Source organism: Drosophila gunungcola, unplaced genomic scaffold, assembly GCF_025200985.1.
Source record: "Drosophila gunungcola strain Sukarami unplaced genomic scaffold, Dgunungcola_SK_2 000218F, whole genome shotgun sequence".
In the NCBI taxonomy this organism is placed as follows: domain Eukaryota; kingdom Metazoa; phylum Arthropoda; class Insecta; order Diptera; family Drosophilidae; genus Drosophila; species Drosophila gunungcola.
In genome coordinates this window covers 24,330-47,962 of record NW_026453379.1, presented here as the reverse complement: position 1 = coordinate 47,962, position 23,633 = coordinate 24,330, and the positions used below count along the sequence as shown (strand labels likewise).

Genomic DNA, 23,633 nt, shown 5'->3' with positions numbered 1-23,633 from the left:
AAACATGGGGAGCAAAACAAACTGAAATCCATAAATAAAAAAAAAATTGGAAAGGAAAATTTGCCTGACAAAATAATAATCAACAATAGAAATAGGATTATTCCTAAAGATAATATAAATATTTAACCATTACTATATGTCAAAGAACTAAACAAAAAATATGAAACAGGGCATTTTTCGAATAGTTTTGTGAGACACGAGTCTTAATTAATTGGTCTGTACGAAGCTCGTTGTTTATGATCTTTGTTAGGTTTCGGTATCATTACGATTACGATTTTTTTTAAAATTTTTGGGAAAAAGCCAAGTGTTATGGTCCCGTTTTACATTTTACAAACGGTTTAAACTGCAAAGTCTGGGAGTTCAATTGGCATTTTTAAAGTATTCAAGTCACCGCCTGGAGACTTTTTAGGTTTCAACTACGACTCACGTAGCGCCCGAGGGGCGCCGTCGGTTGGGCGAGTGGTAGACCGTGGGACTTCGCGCAAAACAATTGTGAGGAGTTGAATAACTCCCCACAAGTTAAGAAGCAAGCAGGGTAAGCGCATGCAAGCAGTGGCCTACCAGTTACCAGTTACGCGGCGAATTCGCCCGTAGTAACGGTTGTGCGGCGAGAGAGAGTGGTGCACTGAGCACTAGACAAGAACAAGGAGAGTCCGAGAGGGACAGCAATACAAGAGAGCGGCGAAGGGCCGTGGACAGAAGGAAGTAACGGGACGGCACCGGACTTTGGACCCTGATATTGGTGCCGTGCGCAGAGGGCGAAAGGTCAAACGGTAAAACCGTGGACTTTGGACCAGGAGGCAAGGAGACGCCGATAATTAGCGGTAAATGGAGGCCTATATAAACCGGCCGAGCGCAGAAAGCTGGATCAGTCGATTTCAACCAAGTCAACAAGTAACAGTCATCAAGTGAACCAGTAACCAGTGGAACAACGTGTAGGAGCAAGTAAAGCCGTGCGGAGTCATCAGGGAAACAAGATCGCTACGTTGAGACGTTCGGGACTTAGAGCTAAAGTCCCCGAATTGAGACACCGGTAGCTGAGGTCCTTACGGCATCACACGGCTAAGTCCAGGCGCTTTGTCACAACTTCTGTCGCGATTTGAGCTTGGCATCCCACCCGGCGTGTCCGGCAGAGTTGAACAAATAGAGTCCTTCGGCAAAGAACCGTGGGTTCAGAAGGAAAGTTGTCTAGAAGTAGCTGGTTGCCTACAAGGACTGCATTGGCGAACTCCGGCGTATGCCTGATCGCCCTGCAGGAGCTGAACAAGGTCCTGGTGCGACTGGCCCGGAAGGACGCGCGTTTGTTCAGCTGGTGTCTCAAAAGGCGTATGCGTTGAGAGCACAGCGGTCCACCGCTAGAGTCCCAGACGGCAGCTTACCGAGTCGCCGACAAGGAGCGGAGCTGGTCGAGATACCTGGAGGCAGAACAAGGGCAACGAGGACCCCAGGACGACGAACAACGAGCGTCGAGCGAGCAGCCTATAAGTCGAATTCTTAAGCCTGCGGCAGAGAGGGTAGGGTGGAAGCGTTCGTCTAGAACCTGGCGTTTGACCCAGGGACTGCGTTGGCGGCTTCCGGCGTACGCCTGAACCGTCAAGTAGAAACTGAGCCGACGTCCGGTGCGACCGGCCGGGACAGAGCAAGGGGCAGGAGGCTGCGGCTGCGAAAGGCGTACGCCTTGAGAGCACAAAGCCTGTTCACCCTAGTCTGGGAACGGTGACGCATCCCTAATCCCTGTAACCCAGCCGAGCCAAGGGCAGCAGAAGACATCGCAAGCCAAACCGGCGAGGGAGACACCCGCTCTCGCCGTACAACTAGGGACTTAAGACACTTTCAAACCTTCAGCAGTTTGAGTACGAACGTAGATGCACGCTCCACACGCTCGCATGGAAGCGTCAGCGAAACCATGAATTTTAATCGGGACTTGTGGATCTGTGTCGACGAATCGGGAAACCTTAATTTTAGGCAGCTGCAGAAGCGTCGCTTTAAACGTCTCCCACGATGTAAGCACCTGCATCGGTAGCGACTCGTCCCAATCTAATTTTCGAAGCCACGGTTCCTGCAACAACATCTTTGCCTTTGTGACCAAAGGACACAAGATGCCAAGTGGATCGAAAAGTCGAGCAGTCTCCGAGAAAATTTTTCGCTTTGTCGCGCGAAGATCCAGGAAAGAGTCATCCAACCGAAATTGAAAGTAATCTTTAACCGGTAACCTAACCACGCCAAGGGTCTTAGTTAGGTCTGAGTCTGCCATAAGTGGCATTACAGCGCTATGAGATGCGGATAACTATGGGCAGTTTGAAAACCACTTTGTCAATTCAAAGCCTGCCTCTTGCAAGACCTGAGAAATTTCGTCTCGAAGGCTTTACGTCTTTTGGATGAGTTGCTTGCGCCATCTCTCCTAGCCGCATATGTAACTATGTTTAACTTTAAGATTTTCAGGGACTCAGAGGGATCTCGTCTCCATACTATGAGCTGGAAGTTTCGGTAAGCTTCGTCCACCATCTCTTGGCGATACATCTTTTTGACGTGTGGCAAACTTATGCATTCTAAGCCAAAGCAGAGTCGAGTACAGCTCCTCTTGGATAGATGCAACTATCCAGCCGAGAACTGTCTTTTGTAAAATGGAGAATTCAGTACCCTGCTTTATCTGGCCAATAGATAAAAGTTCAAAGAACGTATCAGCGCCGATTAGAATGTCTATTTTTTTGGCTTGAAGAAGAATGGATCTGCCAACTGAATATTTTCAGGCACGTCGGGGTCACCATGAAAATTTAATACTATTTTGTATTCACGAACGCGAAACTTATGTGACTGCAGTAGGATTCGGCTGATTTATTTGCGTTTATGGGCCAAAGCGTTTCACATATATTTCGAAATATATTATGTTTATTGCACAATTTTGGTTGTTAGTACATGCAAATTTTTATTTCTTGGATAGAATGCTCACCGATTTTTACACGAATGCAAAAAGTTGAAACAAAACACAATTAACAAAACTCCACAGATTAACCTTCAACTTTTAGCACTCTATACCTGGATGGCCGACTCGACAATTGCAACTTCCTTTTTTAAAACCATGTTCCAGCGACAGCAGCAAATTAGGCAATTAAAGTTGCAGCGGCGAAAGAAACGTCTTGGGCAACAGACAAAGGAACCGCGAGCTCTACTGTGATCACGTCGGGGTCACGATGAAAATTTAATACTAGTTTGTTTTAACGGACGCGAAACTTGTGTGACTGCAGAAGGATTCGGATTATTTATTTGCGATAATATCTTGTGTGAAATTTAGCGAAAATGCGACGACGAAAGGGAGTGGTTTCGATAAAGTTCAAATGATCACTAAATTTAATGTTCCAATAATTTCTCTTAGAACCTAACTTATGCGAAGGTGACGAGAGACGGAGAGAATTCGCAAGAGCGAACGGACGAAAGCTTTATTGGCTTTATTATTAAAATAAACGCCTTAAGTGCACAAACAGAAACATTCATTCCTTATCTTAAGAAAATTAAATTATTTTTGAAACGTAATATTCAGAAGAGTTATTCTTAACAACAATTGCTTAGCAATTACCGATCCTATTACAACAATCTCAAAACACAGGATTCGATTTTGCACGGGTTCCAAATCAGGAAATATCCTATGATAATAGAGCTAACCTTGAAGGTTTGGATAGGGTACCAGACATCGTAAAAAGCTTAAAGGAATTTTCTGGCAACCCAACAACCCCGACAACAACCCAAATAATGTCTAACTTTGCACTACGCAGATAAGCGGGATTCAGGCACTCTTGAATACCAAATGACAACTCTATGCCAGGGTGCTTACCAGTCGGTAGAGGAATTTCATCAGTCAGTCTGAAAACACCTTTCGCTTATCTTTAATAAGGTTGGATGTATGGAATTAGGAATGGAAACAGAACAACTCATGATGAAAATGTATAGGGGCAAAGCCTTAAACACTTTTGTGCGTGGACTTCGCGGAGATTTATCTCGTATTCTCGGTATGCAGGAAGCAACCGGTCTTCATTCAGCTTTACATCTTTGTCTTAAGTTAGAGAACCAAGCTTTCCGTGCAAACCATGCAGTTAATAGAGGGAACAATCCGGATTTAGAAAAGTGCCTTCCCAAAACATACCAAATTTACAAGCAACCAGACACAGCCAATCAGGCCACAGTGGTCATTCCCCATTAATAACCAGCATCAAAATCCTTTAGTTCCAACCATACAAAATAATAATATGTTTAATCAAACACGACCCAAGTTCTACAATAACAAACAAACTCCACCAGTCCCACAATATACTGCAGTACGACCTTCAGGAAACTTTCCTCCGGCTCGACCTTTGGCTGTAAAGCCACAACCACGACCAGAACCCATTGACATTGACATGACCATACATATTAGTTATATTATATATTAATTATATGAACGATCCAATACGTATAACGAGCGAATTGCATTGGCTGGAAACAGCAACATAGAAGCAATGGGACGCGGCACAGTACAACTGATTAGGCGAAATAGCTACATTAAACTGGTCAACGTTTTGTAATGCAATTTCATATCAGTGTCCGAGGCTATCGAAAGTGTTTTTTTTTTTTGAGTAAAACTATTTAGGCTGTACATTTTTCCAGGCAGAAGTAGGCAGCACAGTCAATGAGACATTTCGACATTTCGACATTTGGATTCTTGATCAGCATCATTAGGAGAGTCGACCTAGCCCTGTCTTTCTGTCCGTTCGTCTGTCCGTCCGTCCGTTTCTCCGCAAACTTGTCTCTCTCCTTTAATATGTTTATATTTTTACTAGTATTGTGTAACGAACTGGTTTTCTTTATTATCTGCTCGCTACGAATGTCGTGCGGCTAGCTCAGAAGATGTAAGTGTTCGTCCCACCAAATTTATATATACGTGACCGCCCTGTTGATCAGTGAAAAGCGCACAGAAGATTGGGAGTACACAGTGATCTTTTATTCGCCGACTTGACCCTCGGCCGGGGTGATGTACTGATAATGTAGAACTACGTTCTTCCGTCATCGCCTTCCCACGTTGAACGCCTCGCTGGATCGTGCTGGCTGCAAAGTGGTGTCTCCCTCGCCGGTTTGGCTTGCGATGTCTTCTGGTGCCCTTGGCTCGGCTGGGTTACAGGGATTAGGGATGCGTCACCGTTCCCAGACTAGGGTGAACAGACACTGTGCTCTCAAGGCGTACGCCTTTCGCAGCCGCAGCCTCCTGTCCCTTGCTCTGTCCCGGCCGGTCGCACCGGACGTCGGCTCAGTTTCTATTTGACGGTTCAGGCGTACGCCGGAAGCCGCCAACGCAGTCCCTGGGTGAAACGCCAGGTTCTAGACGAACGCTTCCACCCTACCCTCTCTGCCGCAGGCTTAAGAATTCGACGTAAAGGCTGCTCGCTCGACGCTCGTTGTTCGTCATCCTGGGGTCCTCGTTGTCCTTGTTCTGCCTCCAGGTATCTCGACCAGCTCCGCTCCTTGTTGGCGACTCGGTAAGCTGCCGTTCTGGGACTCTAACGGTGGACCGCTGTGCTCTCAACGCATACGCCTTTCAAGACACCAGCTGAACAAACGCGCGTCCTTCCGGGCTATTCGCAGCAGGACCTTGTACAGTTCCTGCAGGACGATGAGGCATACGCCGGAGTTCGCCAATGCAGTCCTTGTAGGCAGGCTCCCCTCCTTGTTGGCGACTCTGTAAGCTGCCGTTCTGGGACTCTAGCGGTGGACTGCTGTGCTCTCAACACATACGCAGCGATCTTGTTTCCTTGATGACTCCGCACGGCTTTACTTGCTCCTTCACGTTGTTCCACTGGTTACTGGTAGAAATCGACTGATCCAGCTTCCTGCGCTCGGCCGGTTTATATAGGCCTCCATTTACCGCTAATTATCAGCGTCTCCTTGTCTCCTGGTCCAAAGTCCACGGTTTTACCGTTCGACCTTTCGCCCTCTGCGCACGGCACCAATATCAGGGTCCAAAGTCCGGTGCCGTCCCGTTACTTCCTTCTGCCCACGGCCCTTCGCCGCTCTCTTGTATTGCTGTCCCTCTCGGACTTTCCTTGTTCTTGTCTGGTGCTCCGTGCACCACTTTCTCTCGCCGCACTACCGTTACTGCGGGCGAATTCGCCGCGCAACTGGTAACTGGTAGGCCACTGCTTGCATGCGCTTACTCTGCTTACTTCTTAATTTGTGGGGAGTTATTCAACTCCTCCCATTCTCCCCCTGGTCACTCTACGTCGTGCTGATCGGTCTCCAGTCGTTATCGGTGTTATCGAAATTCCCTCGTGTGGTCAATCTCCGCCAAATCGATCGGTCTCCAGTGGTTATCGGTTCCGTGACCCAACGTGGCGTTGCCACTTAATGTATCGATGTTCCACGGTGTGACTCCTTGTGCCGATATTTACAGTATTTTGTGACCACCGATCGACACTATCGTCTAGTGCCAATCGGCCGCCATGAATCGAAGTGCCCCCATCCCTTGTTTATAGTGACTTCGCACAATGGTAAGCGCAATTTCCTATCTATTTCATGTTTACTTATTTTTTTTTCCCCCAAAGCTTGGCCCAGTATTGCAGAGTTGACCTTTCCTGCCCTTGGGGCCGGGGTCAATGACCCTGCTCGGCCTGCATTTAGTTGGCAAGTGGTTTGTTTCCCTGCGACCCCGGTTTTCATGTATATCTCTCATTTCAGATTGCCGGATCATCCGTAGTGCATTTCATGTGTGTGTATTTTCCCTTTTTTTTTTTTTTTTAATCGTGGCCGTTTTTGTGTGTGCGCGTCATTTTCGTGTTTTTCCGGCTTGGCATGCTTCTTAATTTAACTACGGCCGTTTATGTGTGTGCGCGTTATTTTCGTGTTTTCCCGGCTTGGCATGCTACGGTAAAGCTCTCGAGCTGTACCGTCTCCCCTCTTTCCTCGGGAAGACAAAGATCTGGTCGTGGTCTTCCTCGATTCGTACAGAGTCTGCCGACGCTACGGATTGTTGTTGGCCTGCGGTCTTTTCGGTTTCTTGTCCTGTGCATCACCTTATTCTTCGCGGCGTATTAACGGATGACTCTGGCTTCATGCCCGACGCAGAATCTGTTTGCCTCGTTGTCTGGGTCACTGTGCCTCCCTGTTTCCTGCGTTCTATATAGACTCTGGTACTTGTGCCCGACGATATAGTCCGCACTTTTTGTCGTTGAATGCTCGTGTGTTCCTGCGGTCTATATAGACTCTGGCTTATGCCTGACGCTATAGGCTGTGCTTTTTGTCGTTGCATGCTCGTGCTACCCTGCGGTCTATATAGACTCTGCCTTATGCCGTTGCATGCTCGTGTTGTCTGTACCGAGTTCTTGTGTTTGTTGCTTAAGATCACTGACGTGGACGGTTCGTTCTTTTTGTGTATCCTTGTGGCGGATTTTACAAATGACCGGTGAGACGAAATCTATTACCGTGTACGGTCCGTCATATTTCGGCGCTAGCTTTGCCGAGAAACCCTCGGCTGCCTTTGACAAATGGTGCTCCTTCGCCCAGACCGTGTCCCCTATTGTTGGATTCCATTGCCTTCTTCGTAGATTGTAATGCCTGACTTGGTCCTGAGCAGCCTTCTCCATGTTCCTGCGCACAATTTCGAAGATCTCCTTCATCTTATTGGCCTTATCTTCAGGTGTTTCCGTCTGTTTTCCTGTGCCTATGGTTTCCCTGTCGTACAGGGCGCTGGGCAGTCGAGGCTCTCGAGCCTGCGTGAGGAAACACGGGGAGTACCCTGTTGACTCCGACGTACTTGAATTTACCGCTAGCATAATCTCCGGCCACTTCTCGTCCCAATTCCTCTGGTTCTGTCCCGCAAACTGCGCTATCATGGTTTTAACTGTCCGGTTTGCTCTTTCCGTCGGATTCTCCTGCGGTGTATATGGTGCTGTGAATTGTTGCTTAATGCCCATTTCGCTGAGAAATTTTTTGAATGCGCGGCTGGCAAACTGAACTCCATTGTCCGTTATTACCACCTTCGGGTCTCCGAACCTAGCGATGACTCTTTCTCGGAACGCCTTTTGAAGTGTTTCTGCCGTTGCTGCTCGCAGTGGCACCAATTCTGTCCACTTTGAGAACCTATCTATCAGCACTAGCAGCATCTGGTTGCCATCTTCGACCTGGGCAATGGTCCGACAAAGTCTGCACATACCGTTGCCCATGGTTTTTCGGGTATTTGCGTCAGCATTTTCCCGGCTGCCTGCATCTGGCCTAGGATTGCAGAGTTGACCTTTCCTGCCCTTGGGGTCGGGGTCAACGACCCTGCTCGGCTCATCGCTTTCTTGCGTCGTTCTGCATTTAGTTGGCAAGTGGTTTGTTTCCCTGCGACCCCGGTTTTCATGTATATCTCTCATTTCAGATTGCCGGATCATCCGTAGTGCATTTCATGTGTGTGTATTTTCCTTCCTTTTTTTTTTTTAATCGTGGCCGTTTATGTGTGTGCGCGTTATTTTCGTGTTTTTCCGGCTTGGCATGCTACGGTAAAGCTCTCAAGCTGTACCGTCTCCCCTCTTACCTCGGGAAAACAAAGATCTGGTCGTGGTCTTCCTCGATTCGTACAGAGTCTGCCGACGCTACGGATTGTTGTTGGCCTGCGGTCTTTTCGGTTTCTTGTCCTGTGCATCAGCTTATTCTTCGCGGCGTATTAACGGATGACTCTGGCTTCATGCCCGACGCAGAATCTGTTTGCCTCGTTGTCTGGGTCACTGTGCCTCCCTGTTTCCTGCGTTCTATATAGACTCTGGTACTTGTGCCCGACGATATAGTCCGCACTTTTTGTCGTTGAATGCTCGTGTGTTCCTGCGGTCTATATAGACTCTGGCTTATGCCTGACGCTATAGGCTGTGCTTTTTGTCGTTGCATGCTCGTGCTACCCTGCGGTCTATATAGACTCTGGCTTATGCCGTTGCATGCTCGTGTTGTCCTTGCTTGTCTGTACCGAGTTCTTTTGTTTGTTGCTTAAGATCACTGACGTGGACGGTTCGTTCTTTTTGTGTATCCTTGTGGCGGATTTTACAAATGACCGGTGAGACGAAATCTATTACCGTGTACGGTCCGTCATATTTCGGCGCTAGCTTTGCCGCGAAACCCTCGGCTGCCTTTGACAAATGGTGCTCCTTCGCCCAGACCGTGTCCCCTATTGTTGGATTCCATTGCCTTCTTCGTAGATTGTAATGCCTGACTTGGTCCTGAGCAGCCTTCTCCATGTTCCTGCGCACAATTTTGAAGATCTCCTTCATCTTATTGGCCTTATCTTCAGGTGTTTCCGTCTGTTTTCCTGGGCCTATGGTTTCCCTGTCGTACAGGGCGCTGGGCAGTCGAGGCTCTCGAGCCTGCGTGAGGAAACACGGGGAGTACTTTGTTGACTCCTACGTACTTGAATTTACCGCTAGCATAATCACCGGCCACTTCTCGTCCCAATTCCTCTGGTTCTGTCCCGCAAACTGCGCTATCATGGTTTTAACTGTCCGGTTTGCTCTTTCCGTCGGATTCTCCTGCAGTGTATATGGTGCTGTGAATTGTTGCTTAATGCCCACTTCGCTGAGGAATTTTTTGAATGCGCGGCTGGCAAACTGAACTCCATTGTCCGTTATTACCACCTTCGGGACTCGGAACGCCTTTTGAAGTGTTTCTGCCGTTGCTGCTCGCAGTGGCACCAATTCTGTCCACTTTGAGAACCTATCTATCAGCACTAGCAGCATCTGGTTGCCATGCTTCGACCTGGGCAATGGTCCGACAAAGTCTGCACATACCGTTGCCCATGGTTCTTCGGGTATTTGCGTCAGCATTTTCCCGGCTGCCTGCATCTGGTTGGGCTTGTATTTGAGGCATGTTTCGCATTTCCGTACGTGTGCTCGGGCGTCCCTATGCATTCCTGGCCAGTAATATCGAGCCGCCAGCCTTGCAATCGTTTTCCGACTTCCCACGTGTCCAGCAGCAGGTGAGTCGTGATTCTCCTTCAGGACTGTTTCCATGCTGCCACGTCTTCGCTGCCTGCTCTGTGCGGGATATGCCTGTACAACGCGCCTCCCTCCATGATGTAGTCCGGAATTTTCTGTGGCTGTTTGTTAATTTCTCACACATATCCTTGATCCAGCTGCATGTTCCCTGCGTGTCCTCCGGAGTTTTTTTAGCTAGCCTAAAGGCTTCTGGTAGAGGCTGTCTTGACAGTGCATCAGCGACCACGTTAAGCTGCCCCTTCCTGTATGATATTTCAAAATCATACTGCTGCAGCTCCAGGGCCCACTTCGCTATTCTTCCTGAGGGACTTTCGATGCTGTTCAACCATTTAAGCGCCATATGGTCCGTCACCACCTTGAAGTTGTCTCCTTCCAAGTATGGTTTGAGCTTCCGGATTGCCCACACGATTGCCAGGCATTCCTTTTCGCTGGTTGAATAGTTCTTTTCCGCGCCATTCAGGGTCCGGCTTGAATATGAAATGACCTTTTCGCCGCTTTCAGTTTCCTGCGTCAGGACTGCCCCTATACCATAATCGCTTGCGTCCGTCTGCAGTACGAATGGTTTATCGAAATCTGGGCATGCCAGCACAGGATCGGCCACTAGCCTTGCCTTCACCTCCTCGAATGCTTGCTGGTGCTCTGAAGTCCATGTCCATTTCGTGCCTTTCCGCAATAGATCATTTAGTGGTTTTACTATTCGCGCAAAGTCGGGCACGAATCGCCTGTACCACGATGCTACGCCCAAGTATTGGCGCAATTCCCGGATGGTTGTGGGTGGTTCCAGCTCGGCTATGGCTGCTACTTTTTCGGGATCAGTGCCGATTCCTTGGTCCGTAACGCGGTGTCCCAGGTAAAGCAGTTCGCTTTTGAAGAAATGACATGACAAATGACATCTGTGAACGCCGTGAATGGCCTGCTATTTTCCTCCAGAGGAATTTGCCAGTATCAATCTTTCAAATCCAGACTGCTTATGTATCTCGCCTCCCTCAACTGGTCCAATATGTAATTTATCCTTGGCATCGGATAAGCATCTTTGATGGATTTTGCATTGATCTGTCTAAAGTCGACACAAAGCCTCCACTGACCTGTCTTTTTCTTCACCATGACTATCGGGGAGCTGTACGGGCTATTCGAGTGTTCTATGCATCCCTTCTCCAGCAACTCGTCGACTTTCGCATTGATTTCCCTTTGAACCTTTGGATTTTTCGGATAGTATCTCTGTTTGATTGGTTTGTCGTCCTTCATGGTGATTCGGTGCTCGGCTATGTTGGACGATCCACTCATTGTTTGAAATTCCGCGAGCTCCTGCTCTAGGAATTTTTCAACGTTGTATTCCTCAGAGTTGTTTTGCACCACCGCCACGGACAATTTTTCCTCTAACCACCCGTTGTGCCTTCTTCTTCCTGGGATCACTACCGTATGTCCGGCACACCTTATTTCGGCGCCGACTCATGTGGGGAAATTCCATCCTTGCACCAGCGAGTCTACCACTCCTGGTAGGATCAGCAGGCTCATGGGCAATCGCTTATTGCCGAATTCGATTTCCACCTCGAGCTGCGTGTTTATCCCGCTGCAGCTGCCATCTGCCAACCTAACTTGCCTTCTCATCCTTGTAATCTTTCCATAAGCAGCCAGTGTATCCGCCAGCTCCTCGCTTATAAAGCTCGCTGTTGCCCCGGTGTCGATTGTGGCTTTGTGTGAGGTTCTGCCAATCTGTACCGCTGCGGATAACTGCTGCTCTTCTTCGATTAATTCGCCAGTTAGTTTGGAGAGACAACACCATGCGACCCCTGCTCGCCTCTCTGCGGCTGGGATCGCGGGCCATTTCCCGACCTCTGGCAGCACTCTACACTCCTAACCCCCACCTTGCCGCAAGTCCAGCAGAAAAGCAGCCGCTGGGTTTGGCATCCTCTTGCCCAATGTCCGTGACCGCCACACCGTCTACAAGCTTCGTGTGGGTTCACGATGTGTGTCTGTGACCTGTGGGCTCTTGGTGCTGCGCTGGGTGGTTGTAGGTGTTTGGAGTCCATTGGCTTGGACCGTCGATAGGTGCTTGGTGTCCGCCTTCTTCTTCGCACCTTATACACGTGACTTGTTGTGGTGCTGTTGCTTTGCTTCGCGAGAGGATTTGTTTTCTTGAATGAATGCTTCTCGCTCTTTCTAGAGTTCTTCATACTCGTCAGCCAGCACCATTAGAGACTCTAGGTCGTCTATCTTATACGTCCTCAAAGAAATCCTCAGGTCCGGCGTGCAGTTTTCCTTTATCTGCTCTAGTAGTTCCTTTGGGGAGTAGCCGAGTGGTCTCATCATGGTCTGCATGTCAACCATATAGTCCTTGAACGACTCTCTAAAGCCCTGTTTTCTTTGTTTGACCTGATCTGCGAGCTTTGAGAAGAAACCCCTTGGCAGGAAATACGTTTGAAAACTGTCGCTGAACTCTCCCCATGTCCTCCAGTGTTTATTGTTTGATATGAACCATTTTAGGGCCTTGCCTTGCAGTAATTCACCATGGCTGGGGGAATGAGGTACAGGTTCAAACCGTATGTGTTTGCTGACCATTCCACTTGTTCTAGAAACTCCAGTGGTTTCTCCGTGCCGTCAAGCTTGAACGACCATTCCCTGACTTGCTTTGCGACTTTTGCATAGTCTGGTGCGCTAGGCCTTTGCTGTTCTGTTCTTCTTTCTTGGCTTGGGCCCCTGGATCTTCCTGCCTCCTTCATGCTCTCCACGCCCAGGCTAGCTATGAGCTGTTCGGCGTCTGGGACTTGTAACTTGCCGCTCGAGCCTGGTTTGTCGTACAATTCCTCCAGCTCAGCCCAAATTTCCGCCATTTGTGTCTTCGTAACATACTCTGAAAGGGCTTTTCGCATGTCGTCCGACTTGCCCTCCAGGATAATGCCAAGCTTGGCTGCCACCTTTGGGAAATCCTCTTTCTTGAGAAGATAAATCCAATTTTTCCCCATTTCTGTTTATTGCTGTATTTTCACTGTCAGGACAATCACGTTGGGCGCCAGATGTAACGAACTGATTTCTTAATTATCTGCTCGCTACGAATGTCGTGCGACTAGCTCAGAAGATGTAAGTGTTCGTCCCACCAAATTTATATATACGTGACCGACCTGTTGATCAGTGAAAAACGCACAGAAGATTGGGAGTACACAGTGATCTTTTATTCGCCGACTTGACCCTCGGCCGGGGTGATGTAATGATAATGTAGAACTACGTTCTTCCGTCGTCACCTTCCCACGTTAAACGCCTCGCTGGATCTTGCTGGCTGCGAAGTGGTGTCTCCCTCGCCGGTTTGGCTTGCGATGTCTTCTGCTGCCCTTGGCTCGGCTGGGTTACAGGGATTAGGGATGCGTCACCGGTCCCAGACTAGGAACAGGCACTGTGCTCTCAAGGCGTACGCCTTTCGCAGCCGCAGCCTCCTGTCCCTTGCTCTGTCCCGGTCGGTCGCACCGGACGTCGGCTCAGTTTCTACTTGACGGTTCAGGCGTACGCCGGAAGCCGCCAACGCAGTCCCTGGGTGAAACGCCAGGTTCTAGACGAACGCTTCCACCCTACCCTCTCTGCCGCAGGCTTAAGAATTCGACGTAAAGGCTGCTCGCTGGACGCTCGTTGTTCGTCGTCCTGGGGTCCTCGTTGTGCTTGTTCTGCCTCCAGGTATCTCGACCAGCTCCGCTCCTTGTTGGCGACTCGGTAAGCTGCCGTTCTGGGACTCTAGCGGTGGACTGCTGTGCTCTCAACGCATACGCCTTTCAAGACACCAGCTGAACAAACGCGCGTCCTTCCGGGTCAGTCGCACCAGGACCTTGTTCAGCTCCTGCAGGGCGATCAGGCATACGCCGGAGTTCACCAATGCAGTCCTTGTAGGCAGGCAGCTAGTTCTAGACAACTTTCCTTCTGAGCCCACGGTTCTGTCGCCGGGTGAGATGCCAAGCTCAAATCGCGACAGAAGTTGTGACAAAGCGCCTGGACTTAGCCGTGTGATGCCGTAAGGACCTCAGCTACCTGTGTCTCAATTCGGAGACTTTAGCTCTAAGTCCCGAACGTCTCGACGTAGCGATCTTGTTTCCTTGATGACTACGCACTGCTTTACTTGCTTCTTCACGTTGTTCCACTGGTTACTGGTTCACTTGATGACTGTTACTTGTTGACTTGGTAGAAATCGACTGATCCAGCTTCCTGCGCTCGGCCGGTTTATATAGGCCTCCATTTACCGCTAATTATCGGCGTCTCCTTGTCTCCTTCTGCCCACGGCCCTTCGCCGCTCTCTTGTTCTTGTATGGTGCTCCGTGCACCACTCTCTCTCGCCGCACTACCGTTACTACGGCCGAATTCGCCGCGCAACTGGTAACTGGTAGGCCACTGCTTGCATGCGCTTACTCTGCTTGCTTCATAACTTGTGGGGAGTTATTCAACTCCTCACAGTGCATCTACATTCGTACCTAGTTGTAGGGCGAGAGCGGGAGCCAATAAAGCTTTCGTCCGTTCGCTCTTGCGAATTCGCCCCGTCTCTCGCCACCTTAGCATAAGTAAGGTTCTAATAGAAATTAGAAACCACTCCCTCTAAAGTTATTATCGCAAATAAATTATCCGAATCCTACAGCTGCCACACAGTTAATTTCCAGGATAATTAAAACCCAAAAAAATAAGTTTTAAATAACAGTTGTTTTATGAATTTTATAATAAAAATCAAAAACATAATAAAAATGGAAATAACTTTTAAACCACGTAAAACATAAAAAAAGTACTTCAGTACATTTCATTTTGTCCTAATATGAACAATATAATAACACTGTTTCATATGTAAAAAATTAATAATATTAATAAATAATAAATTAATAAAACCAAACGCAAGCTAAACCCTCAAAAAAAAAAATGGAGGGCAATAAACCACGAATTATCCGAGGCATTTAATAACAAAAGATTTTCCCTCTTAGCGGAGTCAGAAACCAATCAAACTTGTAGAATTAGCTTCAAGAAAATCAAAAAAATTCGATTGTTATTTCCCTTTCCAAAGGAAGTATAAGTGAAACTAAAATAGAAGAATATTACCGAGTCGTTTCACAATTACTAATCGATTTAAGAAAGAATTACAATACGTATCAGCTTAAAAGTAGCAAAGTATTGGAAGTTGTTCCCAAAAAAATATAGTCCTAGGCAGCCCCCACCGAAATCACACTGGCCTTCATGAAAAAAAAGATTCCTTGCGAAAAACGTGATAAACATAATGCCAGACAGCAGAACTTTTAAGAAAAACGAAGTGCACCGATCTACAAGTTGCAGTACCTTCTGCACCGTACGATCACCGTAGAAGAGCCACGCAAATGCAATGCACAATCTGCCAGGGATATGGCCACCCTAGGACCTACTGATAATGGTAACTACACCTAAAGTGTTCTTTGGTAGAGCAGCCAGATCCTCGTTTGGCTCTCCAATCACCACCAATGCCATCTCCTATACCAGTGCTTTAAGAACAGGAACATCTCACGATGAGCCGAGAATCGAAAACGTACAGCATGCCTTTGGACACCCACATAGCAACAACCACAATGCCAATCCTGATACAAAATCAAAATATATTGAGGCAGATGCTTCAATCTCAGCAGTCCAATTAAACCATGTCTTGCCTACGAATATTTATGTGGCATGCCAACGGCCCTTACCAACATACATTTAAAATTTTGCAGTTCCTGAACGCAAATCACATCGACGTTATGTTGCTAGCATAAACGCTATTAACAAGCAAATAAAACTTTCAAATAGGAGATGACAAGTTCTTAATAAAAGACCGCATCAAACCCCACTTTCACCAAAAGTTTGCACAAAATTATTTGCAAGCTACATCGATAAAGTTACAACTGGGCAACTATACAACGCAATCATCAAAACATGCAAAAAACTTGGAGGCTATTCTCAGACATAGAAAGCTGAAAAATCGGCAAGCGACAGCGGAGGCTTAAAAATTATCTACAACGGCGTGTGAGGTCCACGAACAAAAAATAATACAATAATAAAAATGTTTAATAAAATTTAAATCAACTAAATACTTTTATAATTTTAATTAAATTTGTTTTTTTCTAAATGGTTATTAATTAAACATTTTATATGAATAATATTTTAATAACTCAAAATAATTAAATTCAATTTGAATTTTAGATTCAATTCAAATTTAAATGGAATTTAAATTTTAGAATTTTAACTTTATAGTTTTTATTTTAAATTTCAAATTTTAAATTACGTTTTTATTTTTATTAAAATTTGTATTTTTAGTGTAGAAATTTTTTACTTTTGTTTGGGTTTAACTTTAGGTTTTGTTGCTTTCACTTATTCACTAATTCACTTAACTTAACATGATGTGGCTAACCCTCCTGGTGATCCGGATGTCTTCCTTTTTGTTTCCTACTGAGGATCCTGCGATTCACACTCAAGTAGAGGTTGTCCTGTGGCCGTACCTGACAGTACTTGAAGTCCACCGATCGATCAGTAAACTTCTTTTCCACCGACCGATTACCGTCTTCAGCTTGCAAAATAAATTGCCAAGGAGTCTGTCTGAATTCAGGTTTTATGCTTAAGGCAACGGAGTCGTACAAAACAAAATATTTTAATTACTTGCACTAAAAGGAACTTAATCGATTTCACTCGCGTTGGCGCCTGTTCGGGCGCCAGTTAATTTCCAGGATAATTAAAACCCAAAAAAAAAGTTTTAAATAACAGTTGTTTTATGAATTTAATAATAAAAATCAAAAACATAATAAAAATGGAAATAACTTTTAAACTACGTAAAACATAAAAAAAGTACTTCAGTACATTTCATTTTGTCCTAATATGAACAATATAATAACATGTTTCATATGTAAAAAATTAATAATATTAATAAATAATAAATTAATAAAACCAAACGCAAGCTAAACCCTCCAAAAAAATAAACGGATGGCAATAAACCTAAATAAACCGTACCACGAATTATCCGAGGCATTTAATAACAAAAGATTTTCCCTCTTAGCGGAGTCAGAAACCAATCAAAACTTGTAGAATTAGCTTCAAGAAAATCAAAAAAATTCGATTGTTATTTCCCTTTCCAAAGGAAGTATAAGTGAAACTAAAATAGAAGAATATTACCGAGTCGTTTCACAATTACTAATCGATTTAAGAAAGAATTACAATACGTATCAGCTTAAAAGTAGCAAAGTATTGCAAGTTGTTCCCAAAAAAATATAGCCCTAGGCAGCCCTCACCGAAATCACACTGGCCTTCATGAAAAAAAAGATTCCTTGCGAAAAACGTGATAAACATAATGCCAGACAGCAGAACTTTTAAGAAAAACGAAGTGCACCGATCTACAAGATGCAGTACCTTCTGCACCGTACGATCACCGTAGAAGAGCCACGCAAATGCAATGCACAATCTGCCAGGGATATGGCCACCCTAGGACCTACTGATAATGGTAACTACACCTAAAGTGTTCTTTGGTAGAGCAGCCAGATCCTCGTTTGGCTCTCCAATCACCACCAATGGCATCTCCTATACCAGTGCTTTAAGAACAGGAACATCGCACGATGAGCCGAGAATCGAAAACGTACAGCAAGCCTTTGGACACCCACATAGCAACAACCACAATGCCAATCCTGATACAAAATCAAAATATATTGAGGCAGGTGCTTGAATCTCAGCAGTCCAATTAAACCATGTCTTGCCTACGAATATTTCTGTGGCATGCCAACGGCCCTTACCAACATACATTTAAAATTTTGCAGTTCCTGAACGCAAATCACATCGACGTTATGTTGCTAGCATAAACGCTATTAACAAGCAAATAAAACTTTCAAATAGGAGATGACAAGTTCTTAATAAAAGACCGCATCAAACCCCACTTTCACCAAAAGTTTGCACAAAATTATTTGCAAGCTACATCGATAAAGTTACAACTGGGCAACTATATAACGCAAGCATCAAAACATGCAAAAAACTTGGAGGCTATTCTCAGACATAGAAAGCTGAAAAATCGGCAAGCGACAGCGGAGGCTTAAAAATTATCTACAACGGCGTGTGAGGTCCTCGAACAAAAATAATACAATAATAAAATTAAGTAGACGCTTGATAGGCTAATAGGATAGCGACAGTGGACTCTTGGTACGAGAAAAATAAACATCAGATCGGTAGAGTCTGAATTAGATGGACGAATTTCGTAAAAAATTTAACCGAGTATTGAGCAGGACACACAATCATTGACAATCGAGGAATACACGGCCCAATAAAAGAAGTCCCAACCAACTCAGGAGAAGTAGAAGAAAATATCTAAAAGATCTAAAAAAAATAATTAGAAATATTAGGAAATAACTCCTCTAATAAATAAAAACAAATTATAATAAAATGGTACACATAAGAGAAACCTTAATGCTCTGGCTGCTAGTAAATTAGCCGTATATAGCCAGATGAAGTAATGGGAAGAAGAATTGGGTCAAATAGATAAGACAAATTTGATATTCCCAGAATCAGTGGGAATTATTTATAAGTCAGCATCAGGAGTTGTTGTCTAACGCATCGGCATTTTCAGGTGACTACTTTTCCAAAGATGGGTATGGAAAAACACAAGCCCTAAAAAACAACATTTTGGTGGAATTCAATAAGAAGTCGGCCGTGGAAACGATGAACAGCTCGATACAGCAATTCCATTAACACGAATACATTCAATACAGCCGAATACAGGAGTTGTTGTCTAACTCATCGGCGTTTTCAGGTGACTACTTTTCCAAGGATGGGTATGGAAAAACACAAGCCATAAAAAAAAACATTTTGGTGGAATTCAATAAGAAGTCGGCCGTGGAAACGATGAACAGCTCGATACAGCAATTCCATTAACACGAATACAGCCAACTAAACTAGAACTAATAACATAAAAAAATTTGAAAGAATTGAAAATAAATGGACAAATTAACGATTTTAGAGGCGTGTGAGAAGATTAAAATGGAAAAAAGATATAAAGAAATTTGGACGCAACAGAATAAATTCGAAGAACGTCGAATTTTCCGCATGGTCCGGTTTCTTTGACGTGTTTAAGGATATGGTTGACAGCGATGAAATGATGAAGCCTAAGATGAAACTAATGCGACTGAAGGAAGTTGTAAAGGGTGAAGCGTCATGTTATGAGAGTTATAAAATAGCTTTGGACATATAAAAAAAAGATATGAGAACAGATGTCAGTTGTTATGAAAAATTTCGTCAAGGACAACAACAATATGAGCATTCTTCGGAAACAACAAAACAGGTTAACACGTTTAAAGATGTGTTGGAATTGGTGGAGAAAACATCTGAAAGCCATAAACGCAGTAAGGCATTCCAGACACATAATTTTAGAAACTCCGAAAGTATTGGCTGCGGTTATGAGTGGCAACTGCCTATACTGTAAAACTCCAGGGCATTAGTTACAAAACTAAATTAAATTTAGTCAATTTGTTATCACGTATAAGTGAAATTATGTGGCATTGTGGTCCAAATGCCCATACTGGAATACCGAAAAAAAGCAATGGCGCAATTCATTAATTTGGAATAGAAGTTTGGTAAAGATAAAAAAATTAAGGCAACAGTATTCGGAATTCATGGATGATTATATACGACAAGGACACTTGGAGGAAGCAGAGGTCAATGATGCAAACCAACCAGTTATAAGAGAGAATAGTCTTAGTAAAAAGCTTCGGGTGGTGTTTGACGCATCGTCCAAAACGACAAATGGAAAAAGTCTAAATGATGTTCAATTGCTTGGGCCACACATTCAGAAGGCTATACTGGAAATAATTATGAAACGGAGAAATGTGAAATATTTTAAAACAGCTGATTTTGAAAAAATACACATACAACGGAGGCTTGAGAGTTAGCTACAACGGCGTGGAAGGTCCACGAACCAAGTAACGGACCGCGGCTTACACATCGGCAAGCAACAGCGGAGGCTGATAATACGTCAAGCGTCGGACCACGGCTTATAGGATAGCGTCAGTGAAGGCTTGGTGCAAAGAAAAAATCACAACATCGGCTAGGCGACAGCGGACACGTAAGAAGCGTAATCGACGGCAGAGTCACCATTAAATGTAAGAGTTGCATCAGAAATTTACTCGAGTATTGGATAAGGCACAGGATTTCTGGAATTCAGCGGCGAAGAAATGAGCAGGATCACAACCATTGACGATCGAGGAGTACGAGGCCCGCCAAAAGAAGTCCCGACTAACTCAGGAGAAGAAGAAAAAAGTCCAGGAGATCTAAAAAAAAAGAAGCAGAAAGGGCGAAAAATAAAATAATTGTTTAGTGTTATCATCCTTTCAACAGGGGAATATAAGAAACAATTGTTCAAAGAATTAGAATTGTTAAGAAAAAAATCCACTTATAAATAAATAGTAAAATGATATACACAAGAGAAACGCTTAATGCTTTAGAGGCTTGTCAATCAGCCATATATAGCCAGATGATGAAATGGGAAGATGTCAGTCAAATAAAAATGTCTGTTTTGAAATTCCTATCTGAAGTACAGAGACAATGAAAACTATTCAAAAGTCAGCATCAGGAGCTGTTGGCAAGCGCATCAGCGTTCACAGGGGACTACTTCTCAAAAAATGGGTAAGAGAAAACACAAGCCCTAAAAAACAACACTTTGGCGGAATTTAATAAGAAGTCGGCCGAGGAAACAATCGACAACTCGATGCAACAATTGGTTGGGGATCAGGAAATGCGCTTACCCGAGTACAACCAAGCAAGACATGCGCTTCATGAAACCTTGCAACTGGAACTACAACTAATATATATGAAATATATTGAGGGAGATTTTCAGCGGCTTACTGAAAATCTAAAAGAATTAAAAATAAATTACTCTAACGATTTTAGAGGTGTTTGAGAAGATAAAAATGGAAAAAAGATATAAAGAAATTTTGATGCAAAAGAATAAATTCAAAGACATCGAAAGCTGTATTAAAATTTAGAACAAAATATCAACAGAAAATTTAGCAGAAACTTCAATGGAGACGAGGTTTGAAGTAAACACTGAAGAGACAGTGAAGACACTGGGATTAATTTAATAACCATAGCAAGAATTTTGATCCAATGGGATGGTTGGCACTATCGACCATCATAGCAAAATGATTTATCCAAAGGCTGTGGATATCTAAAGTTGGATGGGATGAAGTGGATACATTTTAATGCAAATTAAAAGCAATAGAGAACATAAGGATTTCACGATGGACTGGAGGATCGGAAAATGAACGTATAGAAATACAAATCACCAATTGCGTTAAGTTGGATAAACAATTGAGGAAACCAAGATACGATCAAAAATAGAACAAATCAAGCAACTGGCACCAACGATTGGCTTTAGAAAAAGGTTACAGTAGTAGAAAATTTAATCAGGAAAATTTTCTGCGAAAATGGAAAATAAATTCAGTGATATGGTGATGTAAGATATCAAATTGGAACAAACAGAAAAAATTTTAAAGCTACATCAAAATTTAAAAGTAAAAAAGAAGATGGACTCAATTTTTGGATAATTATGAAATTTTAAGAGTTCGGTGGCAATCGGATAATAGAAGCACGGATCCGAAAAAGTTCTGGATAATAAAAATACAGCTCAAACCGTCGTGCATCAATGTGCACGGTGCACCAGATTTCGACAGCAATGTGCACAGCAATTAATGGGGCAGATTCCGGAACAAAGAGTAACTACACAACAACGGTATACCCATTTAGGGGTAGACTACGGCGGACCTATGTATAAGGTTAACAGATAATATAGGTAGTTATAAGTTAAATGTTATTTTCTATATGCCATAGGAAATATAAATAAAAATATAACAATTAATAAATAAACTACTTTGAAGATCAATACACGATGAGATACTAAATTGGGAATTCTTAAATTGTTAGAACATTATGATTTGACTAAAGAAAATTCTGATAAGTTGTTGAAAATTAAAACATCTATTTGGCTCAAAACCAATACCAATGAAGTTTTGATACTTTTTCACATTGTTAGCGAAAGAGTCAAACTAATATTTGAAATAATTCCTTTTTTAACAGAAAAAATTTTCGACAAATTTTACCTTTTCGGAGAAAAAGTATTTAATAAGGAAACCGAACAAATAGTAATTGACAAATATATAAATGGTACAAGAAGCTTCCGAATGTAAATATACTAAATACTAAACTACTTATAAAAATTTTCAAATTAATTACATTAAACCAAATATTTTATTAACCAAAAAATTTGTACACTGGTTATCACAATAAGTTTTGTTTATTTAAGCGTAAGTAGATTTTTATTTCAAAAACGTGTTGTTATACCATTCATTGTGGAGGTTTATTTAAAATGGGAAGATAGCCTAAATATATTAATAAACTTTACATATGTTTTTAAGATTTGGACACCTGGCTAGATACAAAAACATTATACTCAGAGAACGTGACCGACTTGCTGGAGAAGTTGTGGATCTAGATAAACGATTAGCTACAAACCGATACTACTCTGAGAATTTGGAATACATTATTCGAAACAACGAAGATGCTATGAGTAAAATGGCTTCCCGAGCCAAGTTCGCTGAGGGGGAACGCTTAAACGTAGAGTCAAAACTTCGAGCTCTTATGAAGACAATGGAAGAACAAAAAGAGGCTCATGGTAAGACTATGATGAAACTAGACATAGCAAATAGAGACTTATCCGAGACGACGCGAAAACTATTTCAAAAAATGTCCGACTACGATCGGCAGCGAGTACATTTAGATAAATATAGAAGTGAAGTTAACGCATTAATAAAGCATTGCACAAATATGAAGATGACATTACCGACTTAAACAAAATCAAAAAAATAACGAAGAAATGATAAAGCAATTAAGGCTAATAGAAAAAGAAAAATCAAATGCGGTTTCCCAATTAACTAGCAGGCTTAAAAAATCAATTGAAGATCAAAATAACGCAACATCTCGATTGTACAATTTGAATAGAAAGGTTATGATTTTAAACAGCGACATTTTAAGGCTTAAGTATAATAATTTTAGCTTTTTAAAATTCTTGTTTTATAAATACATTATTTCAGAAACAATATAAATTCTCTAGAGAAGGATGTTTTAAACGCGAATGGGCGAACTGATGATATTCGTCGTATTAAGGAGACATTACAACGTGAACGTGACAGTCTAAGAAGCGATATTATTAAATTAAACAACGCCATGGCGGATTTAAAACATGATATGATGTTAAAGGCCAATATGATCAGTTCTTTAAATTTAGATATGAACAAGCTTAATGTAAAACTCGATGAAGCTTATATACTTAAATCAAAAGCAGAGAAAGAGAGAGACGAAATGGCACAAGAAATGGAAACTCTTCATGAACGCATTGAGAACTACCAAGGTAAGATTTATTTTATTTTTTTTTTTAATAGAGAGATACGAATCTGAATATTTAGTTTCGATCTAAAACTAGTGTTATAGACTATGTTCTGGGTGACACAAAAATCTCTTCCAACCATATTGTTGAAAATCAAATTGACAACATACTTCTTACGGTGTCATGTCTATCATCGATGAACTCAAACTGTCATCGCTATAATACTATTCATCCAGAGTCTCTACGAACAAGTCGCATCATTCAACATCCGAGACTCTGTATCATAT

The 23,633-nt window shown here is 43.5% G+C and overlaps 1 protein-coding gene across 1 annotated transcript; it reads left to right on the top strand.

The window, feature by feature from the left end:
- Positions 1–21,391: 21,391 nt before the first annotated feature.
- Positions 21,392–23,417, top strand: LOC128266000 (zygote defective protein 12-like). The gene is given in 5 exon segments (XM_053002262.1): positions 21,392–21,420; positions 22,379–22,761; positions 22,764–22,808; positions 22,811–23,000; positions 23,054–23,417. Coding segments are annotated over 5 exon segments (1,011 nt in total).
- The last annotated feature ends 216 nt before the right edge of the window (positions 23,418–23,633 follow it).